Source organism: Bactrocera oleae, chromosome 2 (assembly GCF_042242935.1).
Source record: "Bactrocera oleae isolate idBacOlea1 chromosome 2, idBacOlea1, whole genome shotgun sequence".
Lineage (NCBI taxonomy): Eukaryota > Metazoa > Arthropoda > Insecta > Diptera > Tephritidae > Bactrocera > Bactrocera oleae.
Genome location: NC_091536.1, coordinates 21223955 through 21238042, shown reverse-complemented (window position 1 = coordinate 21238042; position 14088 = coordinate 21223955). Strand labels below are relative to the sequence as shown.

Genomic DNA, 14088 nt, shown 5'->3' with positions numbered 1-14088 from the left:
TTTTTTAATTTTTCCTTGTTCAAATAAGCCAAAAAAAAGTATTTTTGATGCTTTTGGATAGTTTTAGGCGCTCTTCCGCATAGCACATAAAATATTTGTTCACTAAGTTCAGACGCTATCGATCGCCACTGGCCGCTGGCTGATCAGCCGCTTCGCTGTCAATCACAAAAACAACACAAAGCAAGCACAAAAACAAAAGATACACTAACGACAACATTTACACCAACAACGATAATGATGATGTTGCCTTTAAAATTGATAATGATAATATTTGAGTCAGCGCGCCGTTTTGGCAAAGACATGGCAACAGAAATGCCACAAAAATTGCAAAGCAAACTACAATAACAACAAAGTAGCACTTGTTGCCAGGCATTTTTCAAATGTAGGTATGTTGTAGACATATACATTTCATTCCTGTATACCTGTGCCCCCTTCTGCACCTTTGTAGAATTCTTCTTTTACTTTTTCATTGTTGTATGTTAACGGTACGTGTTGTTCGTTATCAAATTTTGCAGTTTATAAATTTGCAATGCATAAGCAAGGCGAAAATCCAAAGCCAGGCAACCAATGACTCTGCGCTGGATGAGATACGAGTGCGCGCATGCCGGCAGCATATCGCCAGTTAGCCTGCTATCAGCCAACCGCCAGGAGCTCGAGCAACGTGACGTGACGTGAGTAAGGCCAACGCGGCCAATGTGTTTTAGCCGGCTACATAATAAATTCGTGGCCCCGGCATTGGGACAGCGAGAGAGGGTGTGGAAGTGAGCGCATGCATGTGTGTAACAGTACTTAACGCTGAGGTTTCGGTTTTTTCATTCGATTGTGACTGCAGGATGTTGCTGCCTCTTTTGGGTGCATATGAACGCTTGTTGGTCAGTGTGTGTGTGTGCGTTTGTGTGTTTGGAATGGTTTTTGGTAATGATAAACATCAACAACGTGTATCTCGGAACATGAGTCAATTGACTTCTGGTTATGTTGATTGAATTATTACGGCTGATCATTGTATATCGATACCTCTTTGGCTTTGTTGCCACACTGCAGTTGCAGTTGCTCAAACTCTGTTGCAATGTTGCTGTTAAGGTTTGCATGACTTTTCGTTTCTTTGTTTTTGTGTATCTTCGTTTAATGAAAGTCCAGAGCATGAGTAAACACTTTTTAATCGAAGGCAATGAGAGTAAAAGTTGTGGCAAATACCAAAGAAAGTGCACTGAGTACATAAGGAAGTCATGTTGCATTAGAAATAAGTGAATTAGAAAGAAAATGCAATTAAATTATTTAAAAATAAAAGTTTTTTTTAGTTTGATATTTTAATGGTTTTTTCCAAAAACTCTCATTTCAAATAAATTAAGAACATCTGATAAACTTAACTGTTTTGATTGGGTTTCGTACTTAGGGAGTGGCGAAACGAACGATGCACTGGCAGCACTTTTTAGTGAAACGTCATAATTTGGATAAACTTGGCAGCATTGAGAGAAGAGACTGCGATTGGTTGGTTATAGGGGTACGTCGGAAGAACGACAGATAGCAAACGGTCGCTATAAAGCCAACATTAGGCTCATTGTGTCCCCAGGTGAGTAACCACTAAGCACCTTTAACAACTACAGACTTTGTCTATTCATTCCTTGTCTGCAAACAGTTTTTTTTAGTTTTTTTATGGTTTAGACTAAATATATATACCTATATATAAATCAGAGACAATTGCTTTATTTGCTTTGTTGCGGGCCAAGTCGCTAAAAAATACAATTTTAGACTATTGGACACCTACACACATGAAGTCAAATATATAAACAAATAGGTGCTGTGTTGTCGATTTTTTATTTATTTTTTTTCCAAATTTTTCAAAAATATTTAAAAACATGTAAGGAAGAAGCCCGGGAAATTCCTTCAGGTGCTTGCAAACTTAATATTAAAAAATAAACTAGAAAGCGCTTAATTCGGTTTTAACCGAACATTTCATACTCTTGCAACTTGCAAGGAACAAAGGTGAAAGAACACCTTCAGGTTTTGACAAAGCGTCATATCAAACTAAGAAAAATATCGCCGTGATTTTATTTTAAGTAAAGAGGATGCACTGTTATAAGAAAAATATTTTTCCTGAATTTCATTAAGATTTCTTACATATTGACGGATAGATGCGGTATAAAGTGATGCGGAGGTTCGAAAATATTTCTGTTAGGTATATGGGGACTAAGGGAAGTGTTGACCTGCTTTTACCCATTTTTGGAACAAGTTATATATATATATATATAAAAGTTTGTTATATGGGAATCAAGCTTGGTTGTCATCCAATTTACCCCATATTTACAGAGTTTAAAGAGGGGAAATCACTTCTTCTCAGCAAGTTTGGTTGATATATCTTAAGTGGTTTGTAAGATATGTATGGGTACTGCGATCTCCTTTACTAAGCAAACAAAATTATGGCACTTTAAAAGTTTTCATTTAATGACATTTTGTGGCCGTGGCAATAGTCCGATTCCGGCTATTTGCAATACCAACCTCCCTTGGGTGCTAAGGAATATTTGTACTAAGTTTCATCACAATATCTCAATTTTTACTCAAGTTATCGCTTGGCCGTACAAACGGATGGACGAACACACTCGTCATTCTGATCATTTATATATACATAACCTTATATCTAACTCGATCATTTTTAGTTGATACAAACAACCGTTAGGTGAACAAAACTATTATACTCTCTAGCAGCATGTTGCAAGAGTATAAAAACATATTTTTTTCTATGCATTTAGTGTTTTTACGAAAATTGTTGAAGACTAAAACGGCTCAAGAGCTTAACTAAATGTGGTTTCTGAACAAAATTTTCTTACACAAAATTTTATCCGCCAATTTTTGGCATATTAGAAATACATATATTAAGCATATACTTTAAGTATGCTAATTTGACAAAGATTTATTTCATACGCTGGTACACCCCATTTTTTGAAAACAAAAAAGAAAGTATTTAAAAGCCATTATTATCTTTTCAGCGCAAAGAAAGTGTTTTTCTTTGCGACGCAGACGAGATTAAGGCAAGGCGGACAAATATTTATGTTTGCACCACTACGAAGGGGCAACAGTGGCGGAGTAGTTCAAAAAGTTCGTGTGTGTATGAAAATTGGACATTTGTTGAGAACATTAATGACAATATACGAAAGTGAGTCATAAATCACACGAAGTTGCGTAAATTTACGTGATTTTAATGGTAAAAAAATTAAAAGACATTGAGTGTAGTAACAAAATAAAAATTTAATAGAAAATGTTTAAATATTGCGGAGATGGAACGCAAAAAAGTAATCGTGTTAAACTGTAAGATATTTTTACTATGAAAATGTTTATATTTGTGACATTGATTAAAGACTTTATTATAGATAGACAAAATATGTGAAAAATTATATAAAAAATATTATATATACATCGAACTTTTTTATATAACATTTGTTTATTTTTATTTAGACATATTCTTGATTTTAATATTGACTCGCCTTCAATGTGACTTTCGCGCATCCTCTGCGCTTTCACGTTGATAATATTTGTCCGCGCAGCAGCTGTCATATTTTTCGTTCCTCCACATTTCTAACACTATGCTATACTATACTACACTATACCTTTGCTTGACCACTAATGCCTGCTTAGCATATTTCAAGCGCTTTTATATTTTTTTTTTATTAGTTTTATCAATTTATTTTTTTATGGTTCAACACACTTTATCGCGAAATTTGAGGCACTTAATACAAAGGACAAACGTGGCATGAGTGTGCCAATTTCGCTGCCAAAAATTTCCAAATTTGTTGTTTTATTAAAAAAAAAATAAAGATATATTTAAAAATAACTATAAATTATAAATAGAACAGAAGCTCGTAAATGCTAAATAACAACGAAATGCGAACGGTTTTACGAGCGAATGTAGAACCAGCGCAAATACTTTAATTGTTGAAAACAATAGAAAATAGTATTAAAAAAATGCATCACATATCATTATATTTTCTCGTATTTAATTGAGAAGAAGAAGAAAGTTCTATATTTTACAACTGAGAAATGAATTTAAGAATTGGTTTTTCAACCGCCTTAATGTGTGAAAAGAAATAAATAAACTCAGAAAATAAAAAATAAAATATAATTGGAAAATAAAATGCCTATATATATATATAATATTGATTTGAAAAAAGAAATTAATTTCAACAGCTCAATTTGCTTGTCGAAAAAAATTATTTCTAAGCTGCTTCAAGAATCTTATTGTGCAAATTTAATGCAAAATTAAATTTAATAAATTCAATGCAAAAATATTGAAAATTATTTTAGCGTAAACAACAATAATATAGTAGTGCTATAAATACTATATTTACGTTTACAGTTATGTTAAAAATAGTTTCTTACGAACTCTAAAATAGGCCATTGAAAAGCTAATCTAATTTCGGTTTAATGGGTAGTAAGAATAACTTTAGTTTTTTTATGCTTTAGAAAATTTTAGAGAAACAATAAAAGTGTGAGTCCAATGTTATTTTCATTTTGAATGCATATTGAGTTTGATCATATGACAGAAAACTAATTTTTTCTGACTCTGAGCTTTGAAGGCTTCGAATAACAAGTCGTTTGTATATTTGTCGTGCTCATTCTCTCATCAAAATATTTCTTTATTACTCTTTCTCATTCCCAAGCATTTTCCAAGCTGAGGTCTATGCTATAAGTCGGTGTGTAGGGATAAACCTCCAACGCAACTATCGCAATAAGAGTATCGCTATACTCAGCGATAGTCAGGCGGCACTAAGAGCGATCTCAGCCTATGAGGTCAGATCTCTCCTAGTGATGGAGTGTATAGAACGGCTGAACAGCCTATCTAAGCAAAACCGAGTACACCTTATTTGGGTGCCTGGCCATAGGGGTATAGCTGGGAACGAACTAGCTGACGAATTAGCCCGCTCTGCAGCCTCTACAAAAATGGTAGGGCCGGAACCATACATAGCGGTTGGTCCTCATACCATCAAAGAGCTCCTCCGAAGGGAGGAAAGAGCAAGCAGGGAGATACATTGGCAACAACTTCAGGGCATGCACCATGCCAGACTGCTATTGGGGGGTTACGACCTCAAGCGGTTTAAAGCCATAATTAATCTCCCCAGAAACAAATTCCGGCTACTGGCAGCGTTCTACACCGGCCATTGCAGGCTCAAGAAGCACCTCTTTAACATGGGCATAGCCTCTTCTGCAAACTGCCGGTTCTGCGACATAGAGCCGGAAACCCCTGAACATCTGCTGATGAACTGCACAGCAGTCTGCAGACGCAGAATCAAGGCCCTGGGATCCATGTTTCCACACAGGGATCGTATCGCCTCACTAGCACCCAGCAGAATTTTGGAATTTATCAACATGCTGGGCCTAGATGATACGATATGACTTAGGGGAGGGCACAATAGACCATAGGTCGCGGTGCATACCTCGAAACTAATCTAATCTACTCTTTCTCATAAAAATACAAATTTAACACTATCTGAATTCGATTTTCAAAAATAAACCTAAATATTTTTCTATTTATTTTATGTTTCTTCCGATATTGGACATATATTTTCACCGCCAAACCTATACCTATTGTACGGTTAGCTCATTGGATACTTCAATTTCGAATACCAAACTATGCAGAACAATTCCAAAACCATAAATAAAAGTGGCGCTGTTCCGAAAGTAAGTTCTTTATATACCTATATACATATTTCTTCATCTCATAAAATCATAAATTTTCAACGAAATACATATGTATATCCAGTTGTATAATTATCAAATATAATATAAAAAAAACATGTTCGTACTCACTGTAATCACTTTGTTCGTCTTGTGTACCATTCACCGTACCGTCCGGCAGCAATTGTATGAAGCGATTCTTGATGTAGATCTGGATTTTGCGCGACAAACCCGACAAGTTTGAGATGGTCGAGCGCTCGTTGCGATCCAAATTATTGTGCGCGTGCCTGCTGCCATTTAAGTTTCTAAAATTGTTCAGTCTTCTCGATTTCGGACTACCGTCAGAGGAACGTCGCACTATGCCGCCATTATTGGCGCCGCCATGATGGCGTACAGCGCGCCCACTCGCGCTGACCTTCGCCTGCGTTAATACCGGCGCAGATTGAGGCACACTGCGCTCCGTGCGTGACAGCAGTAGGGCGGTATCATGCGCTGAGGCGATTGTGAAGGCGGTTGATTGTGGCGCCCCTACTGCTGCGTTCAGCAGTGTATCGTCATTGTCGGGCGACGCTGTTGTATAGGAGTAGGATATGCTCGAGCGGCTCGCGCTCTCATACTGATCCTCATAATTGCTGGCGCTAGTGCTAGTGAGCATTTTACTAAATAATGACGCCTCATCATCAGGCGCATCATCGATGGTGGCTTGCACTTGCTCTTCAACATAGTTTACATAACTATTAGCAATGTTATTATTAGCATTGCTAGGCATAGCTGTTGTCGTTGTAAAAGTAGTAGTTTCGAGATTGTTTAACGTTCGTTTTGGCGCCGCGGCCATTGATAGATTTTCATTAGGATTACTATTATTTGTAATTAAATATTTATTGCTTATACTATTTTCACTAAAACTAAGTGGTGTTGTGGCGGTGGTTGTTGTGGTAGTATGATGATCATCGGCGACTGTTGTTTTCGCCGGCTGATCTGTGTTTGCATGGCTGTTGCTGCTGTTAGCCAGCTCGCTGTCGCTGCTTTTTTTACGCTTACGTTTGTTTGATATTAAATTCAGCATTTTGATGCGTTGCGCATTGTGCAACTGATCGTCGCTGGAGGTTGGTGGCGCGTTTTGCGCACGCATTTGAACAGCGCCCGCATGGCGCATGCTTTCTCTGCCATCTAAGCGTTTGCTGTGCACATTAGCGCCAATAATGGTGTTGGCATTTTTCGCTTGACGGCTTTTTGACAGTTTTGCCGACATATGCTCCGCTTCCTGCTTCGTCTGCTCTCGCTCTTGCTCATTTTCACTATAGTTACTGCTATGGCTACTATTTCGATTTGTATTTAAATTAATGTTTAATGTGAAATTTCCATTTACTGACACGCCATCTGCAACAACAACATGGTGCCCGCTATCATCAACGCTGCGGTAGGTGTTTGTTGCATTCTGAAGTGCGGCGCTCGCATCATAAGTCGCATTCGCCGCCATTAATTTATCCATTGCATCAGCGCCCTGATGTTGCAATGTCGTCGCACTTGTTGTTGTTCTGGGCTGCTGTTGAGTCACTGGCAACGCACACACCATAATACCCGTCCAATCAATGATTATCGAAAGGAGGGCACCCAGCAGCGCTAGGGCCCTCCAATACACGCGTAAATTCCTTCGCATGAACGAGATAAATAACCGGCGTTAAGCCAATAACGCTCGCCGCTAACCAAACGCGCGTAAAAGCTGAAATTTTTACACAAAATTGTGAAGGGTCGGAAGACGCCTCAATTGCGCTTGCTTTGGTTATGGGGCGTGAGAGGCGCGTATGTCGTATTAGTTGTGCGACAGGGTCCTCGCTACAAAAATGAAACTCGTAGTGGAGACGTTGCAGCGTTGGTCGGTATTAAAATATTTAAATCCTATTCTTCTTGCTTTCGCGCTGCCAAAAGTCGCACAGGTTTGAACGCGCGGTGGTTGTTGTATTTTTTTTTATTTTTGGTTTTGCTGTTAAGGTTTCGGGAGTCGGGCAGTTAACTAGCAAGTTTTTAGTTTTTTTTAATTGACAAAATAATAATTTATTATTGACACCTTGTGCTACAAAATACTTGTTTTTTCTTTTAATATATTTATGTGCTGATATATGTATGTATTTATGCGTTTTATATACTTGTAGGTTTATATGTATTCACAGTTATAATGCACGTAATTTTTCTTTCGCCGTTTAACTTATTGATTGTATGCAAAATAAATCAATACAATTAACTTTTACTTTTTTCGAAACTCGATTTCTTGAACTGGAAATTTATTGTTGCTGACTCTGAAATTTCGGAAAATATACTTTTTTCAAGTCACTTATTTTATGCACGCGACTTTTTATTTTATAATTTTATTTTTGTTTTTTATTATGATTATTATTACCTTTTTTTTTTGGTTAAATATATTTATAGTGATTTATTTATGGCTTTAACTTTTTTGTTCGTGTACCAAGTATTTAGGTCACCATATTGTTGCAATATTTTACACAATACAATTTTAATTGTCGTTGCTTTTCATCTTCGTCTTCCGCGTTGATAATGCATTTTTGCTCACTTTGCATAGACGTCGATCTCCTGGCCATAGTAATATTCACACAGCGTTGGAGTAATTTATTTGTCAAACGCATTGGCATCAAACGTTGGCGTGGCCAATTGTTGTTTGCGCGCATGCGCCCTTACGCCACTAGAAGCACTGTTTGTTTGTTTGTTTGTTATTCTCTTGATGATTCTTATCGTTATCACTATTATTTATTCAGTTAAACACGATTTTAAATATAAGTAGTTGTTGTTTATTGCTGTTGTTGTTGTATGCAAAACGTTTGGAAAATGGAAAAATGCCTAAGTCTCTTATGTAACTGCAAGTAAAGAGTAGAAATGGAAGTGGAAATAAAAATTAATTAGTATAAAATATTGAATTTTAATAATACATTTTATAAACAGTAAATTCGTCACACTTGCGCACAATTTTAATATAAAATCGTATCTTCATTTTAATCGGCTAGTTTGTAGCACAGCCATATGTAATTGTGGTCTGATCTTAACAATTTCTTTGGAGATTGCATAACTGGCATAGATTATAATCCATGCCAAATTTCTTGTAGATAGCACATCAAATGACAAAGCTTTCGATACAAGCACTTGATTCTCTTCATTCAGTTTGTATGACAGCTATATGCTATAATGATTCAACATCGACGATTCCCACAAATGAGCAGCGTCTTGATGACGAAAGGTTTTGCTGTCAATGCGGAGTCACCTATTTTCCGAGCGACTGTCGAAAATTACGTCGTAATAGCCGAGTTTTAAATATTTATATTATTTTTATAATTTATTTATTTTACAAGATCTTTGTAAATTATGTATCTTTAAAATAAAAAAAGTTTAAATAAAATTTTTCATTTTTTATATGAAAAAAAAAAATTATTGAAAATATGCCACTTTTGGCTCGAGGAAACCCATGTAACCCATGTAAATCTGCTGTTTTGCTGACGTCAGTTTAGCGCATAAGGTTGTGAAAAGTTTTGCGTTGCTCTCATATAACACACGCTGAGTATTGAATTTTGAAGCACAAAATTTTTATAAAGTGTTACCGAAATAATTTGTTGTAACTATTGCAACATGCATTTAATTTTCAATCTACTCTTTTGCATTCAACTTTTCTTCAAAATATAAATCATAATTTAGGCAATCCTGACATCACGCCATCTACATATTTGTAAGGCAAATAAATTTCTCACTGTACACAATTAGAACTGATTTGTACCCATTGTAATTAGTTCAGTATTAATTGCAATATTCTATGCGCACACTAAACACCGGAAAGTGACGAAAATCTCTAGACACCTGCATGGGATAACGGTGAGTTAACGACAACCCCAAAAAACTGTTGACACACATACAAACACAGACACATACACACTCACATCTGAATGTTTGGCATAAAGAATAGTCAAGTGAAAGTAATTAACGCATTTGCATGCAGCATTTTCACTTGATTTATTTCTGGTGTATTCGCATTACAAAACAACAACAAAATGGCGAGCATTCTTAATATTTATTAGTGTAGACAAGGAAAAGTGCGTGCATTTTAGCCCATTTATGAGTTGACATGCGGCAAAGCAGCGTTGTCCATGCCGGGCATTTTGGGCGCGCAACAAACCGACTACAAAGCGCTCGGCGGCAAAGGCGACTCATGCCAAGGCGGAAAAGGCTGCATGAGTACTTTATGTGCTCGTGCGTTGTAATATAGACGTCATGGCATGTTGAAATTAGAATTGGGCGCGTAGTGCAAGTACAGTGACACTCATACGCACACGCTTTAAGGCATATGCAAGCTTTTATTAAGCATTTTATTTTTTATGCTGCTCGCGGCGCTGTACTCAAGGCATGCGAATAGGCGTCGTAAAAATGCATTTTTATGTCACACGCAATTATCATGCGCATTACAATGGAAATAAACTTTTTGCATTTGTTATATTTAGGCAGAGAATGTTTGCAAATATTTGTTTTTGAATATTACGTAAATTTTTAGAAATTTTAAGTTTAATATATGTATGTGTATTGAATATTCTACATTTTTAACTGCAAATAAACATTCCAATTTTTAGACAGGAAATAATAATTTTTGTTACCAGAATATGGAGAAAAAATGTAAATAGCTAAAATAATAATAAAAAATATGCAGAAAATGTCTCGACACTTGTTTACTTGCCTACTTTTGTTAAAGCTTTTAATCTGAAAAAGCTTCAAAGCGAAATGCTCAACATGCAGAATCAACATACATTTCAGTCGAACAACTATTTTTCATTAAAAAAAAAATAAATTATCCATTGAAGATCTTAAAAAATTTAACTCCCAAAGCATTATACAAATATTACTGAAATATTTACCGCATTGATTGTCCCAAAGTGTACTCATGCCATTTCTCTCATGAGAGATTCAGCTAAAGCGTGAAATTCAAGCAGTCTTCGCCTTTGATTTTACAAAAACAGCTATAATGAAGGAAAATCTTCCTCAACACTGACAGTCTAAACAAATTTGGCAAGAAAAAACGAAGTTCGCCTGCAATAAAAACAAAAACAAGAATCGCTACGACCTTTGTTGTCTACAAAATATTGTGCTGCGCTCAACACAAACACACACACAACCAGCCATCTGGGCACTTCCTACATCTTGGCCTTTTAGCGTGATTTATTGCGCGAGTATACACACACATTTGCATAAGGCAGAGCATTAGCATTGCTGCATGTATGTATTTTGATAATTGTTTTCCCCAAAAATTAGTACATATACGTATGTATGTGTAAGTTACTTTGTTATTTTGCAGCGATTTTCACTTTTCACACGCAGACGACGCAACTTTTGCGTAACTTTGCTGCCAAAACAAAAGCACACACAAGCACAGCATAGCAGCGGCAGAGCAGCAGCAGAACAGTGGCGAATGCTCCACACAATTGACGTTGGCAAACATTTGCCGCGTAAGCGCCATTGTGTTGTTGCATAAAAGCTGCTGTAACACGCTGTGCGCCTCCATTTCCACTACTCTTTTGTATTTTATGCTGTATTTACGCCATCTTTAGTTTATATTCTATTTCAGCAGCCAACGCTTTTCCTGCAGCATTACCAATTCTATTTATATTATGTTGTTACTATTTATTTCTTTCAAGCGATTTATTTTTAAGAATTTGTAACACGTGTTATTATTTTTAATTTTATTATTTTTATATGCTACACGCTGTTGTTGCAAATTGTTATAAGTTGTTGTGCGTAGGCGTATTTATATATATGTACATACATAAGTGGGTCAAAAAACGTTTGGTATTCAGCATAATAGATTCGGAGACACCTCTAAGAAGGGCTTTGAATTGTAACGGGAAGGTCCTCCGTCTAACAGTTTATAGTTTGTTCTTATTGTGAGATAGAAAAATGCGTATCTCGCTTTCAACTGCTTGCTTTCAAATTATTGCGTTTAAGAGGTTTTGTAGGAAATTGAATGCTCTACATAACGGTTTCTTACGATTTTTTCGTCAACCTAACCGTTGAAAAGTTATTAACGCTTAAAGTTTAATTATTTGAAGCCAAATTTTTTGTATATTTGTACAAGTTAAATAATTCTCATTAAAAAATAAATTAATATTTTACTTGAAACGATGCTGTGCTACATACCGCTCAGTAATTAAGACAAAAAATAATAATAATGCAAAAATTACAAAAGTCAAAAAATGTCGCATGCGAAAATATTTTCATATAAGCATGAATTTATATTGCAAGATATTAAAAAACTAACTGCTGTCATTTTTATTAAATTGTTGGCATATAGTTTAGTTTAATTTTATCTTTTTTTTTTAGAAAAGCAGCTGCAATACTTGTGCTAAAGACGCAGTGGCACACACACATATACGTACATAGTATTTTGTATAAAAATACATACTTGTAGGTGTATACATATACCTGCGATAAGTATATATTAATATATTCGTGTGCGCTGGCTGTTTGCCCGTCACAGCTATCAACACTGTGACTTCAATTAATGAATTTTTGAAATTTCTCGAGCAAACAAATTTGCTCTAATGAGACATTTGTATTAATTGAACAAGATTTATTTTCTAATATAAATAAATACATGCATATGCATATTTTCAGAATTTGCAGACTGGTAAAAATTAATATTTTTGTTGTTGCTCCGCCGTCGATAACATTTAAGCCTAGAAACTAGGCGAATCTGTTAATAAGCGTTTTTTACTAGCCGCTATTGATTTTTAATGAGTATTTTTTTTTATTTCTTCAATTAACTGATTTTAAAAAAAAACAATCAATTTATTGCCTCATTTGCATTTTTTTGTCATTTTTCCTGTGTCTAATTTCTCGCAATCGATTTTCGCAGCAAACGTAGTGATCGCGTTGCCAATACTCGTATGTGTGTGTGTCTGTTTTATAGCGGTTTTTATGACGTTGTCAAAGTGGTTTTCTAAATTGAACTAATAAACATTTAAAAGACTCGATTTGACACACCAACAAATTTATATGCACGTTGGACTATGGCATTTATGAGAGCTGTCGGGCGTCATATCAAGAAATCTTTTGAGATATACAGGTGTTTGTATGTACATATGTACACCGGCGTGCGAACTTTTTCTTGACATATCGCATAATTACAAAAAGCTATAACTTGGCTCATAACTGGACAGCTAGCTATTTAAGCATAATTGACTTAATTTGGCGAAAAAAAACCAAAAAGTTAATTTCAAAGCTTAGAAGAAAATATTATATAATATTAATATAAGTAGGTATGTATACGCATGTTTCCGACACACTGTATGCTTGATAATTGGTTTTTAAGCTCACGTTGATGTCTGTCTTCTCAATACTGCACACATTTCGCACTTTTATGGCACAAAAGCAGAGTTTAGTTGCCACAAAAGCGCCGTTTTTTTCCAACGGATTTTACGTCTTTTAAATATTTAGGTTGTCATATAATATTTATTTCTATTTGTTTTCTACTTTTGTTGCTAAAATGCGTACAACAATAAAAACGCACAAAGCGATCACACGTTCATCAATATTAAACTCTCCCACTCTCTCTCTCTCTTTTTCATGCATATGTGTTGAGGCGTGTTTCTTGACAATCCAATGGAAAATATTCGCAAAAATTACTATGTAGCGAAATACTAATTAGATAACAAATAAAGTGTCTTAATTTTTCTCTGCAAAATTAAATTAATCTTTTCGGGAGAACGAAGGTAGATCGCGCATAGAAATGTCGCCATATCGTCACTGGGCTGAACACAGACGTAAAAAGACATAACTGCCACAAAATAGCTCAGGCAACGGGAAAAATTTGAAATATGCGAAATTTTATTTTAAAAGAATTCACTAAATATATGCTGTACGAAACTCTTCATAAATCATATTTTTTCACACCCTTCAACACACATGAGTGTGTGTCTTAATTTAAATATGATTTTTGGTGAGTATGACTCTTGTAGAAATAATTTGCGCGGGTTTCAAAACAAAAAAAAATGCAGACTTTCTTTGTTTGTTAAGCATTTGCCAGACTAAATGTTGGCACAAAAATTTCATGTATTCCATTTAATATTACCTAGGTATAGTAAATAAATATTTAAAAAAATAGTATTATTTCATTTCGGTAATATATAAGAACTTTTTCATAAGCGTATGTAAATATGTATGAGTGTAAAGCTTAAATGTCCTCAATTACCGCAGACAGCTTGTCACATCAGCTTTAGCACAATTTGACACTTGTCAGTTAATAAGTCAGCTGACAACGGCATTCAACATTTGCACGCAATTTGTATATACAATATATATTTTTAAGTGGAAGTAAAATTGTATCAACAAAAAATTATATGACTTTTTTATACCCTGAACCCTGTTTGTATATACGCG

At 35.4% G+C, this 14088-nt stretch overlaps 1 protein-coding gene across 5 annotated transcripts in view; it reads right to left on the bottom strand.

The window, feature by feature from the left end:
* bnl (fibroblast growth factor branchless) overlaps positions 1-14088 on the bottom strand; it is a 162320-nt gene that overhangs the window by 117655 nt on the left and 30577 nt on the right. For all 5 annotated transcript variants that reach the window (XM_070111443.1, XM_036377518.2, XM_070111448.1 and 2 more), the window contains exon 2: positions 5800-8537. In XM_070111443.1, coding sequence (XP_069967544.1) covers positions 5800-7327 — 1528 coding nt within the window. In that variant the 5' untranslated portion in view covers positions 7328-8537. The remainder of the gene's footprint in view (positions 1-5799; positions 8538-14088) is intronic.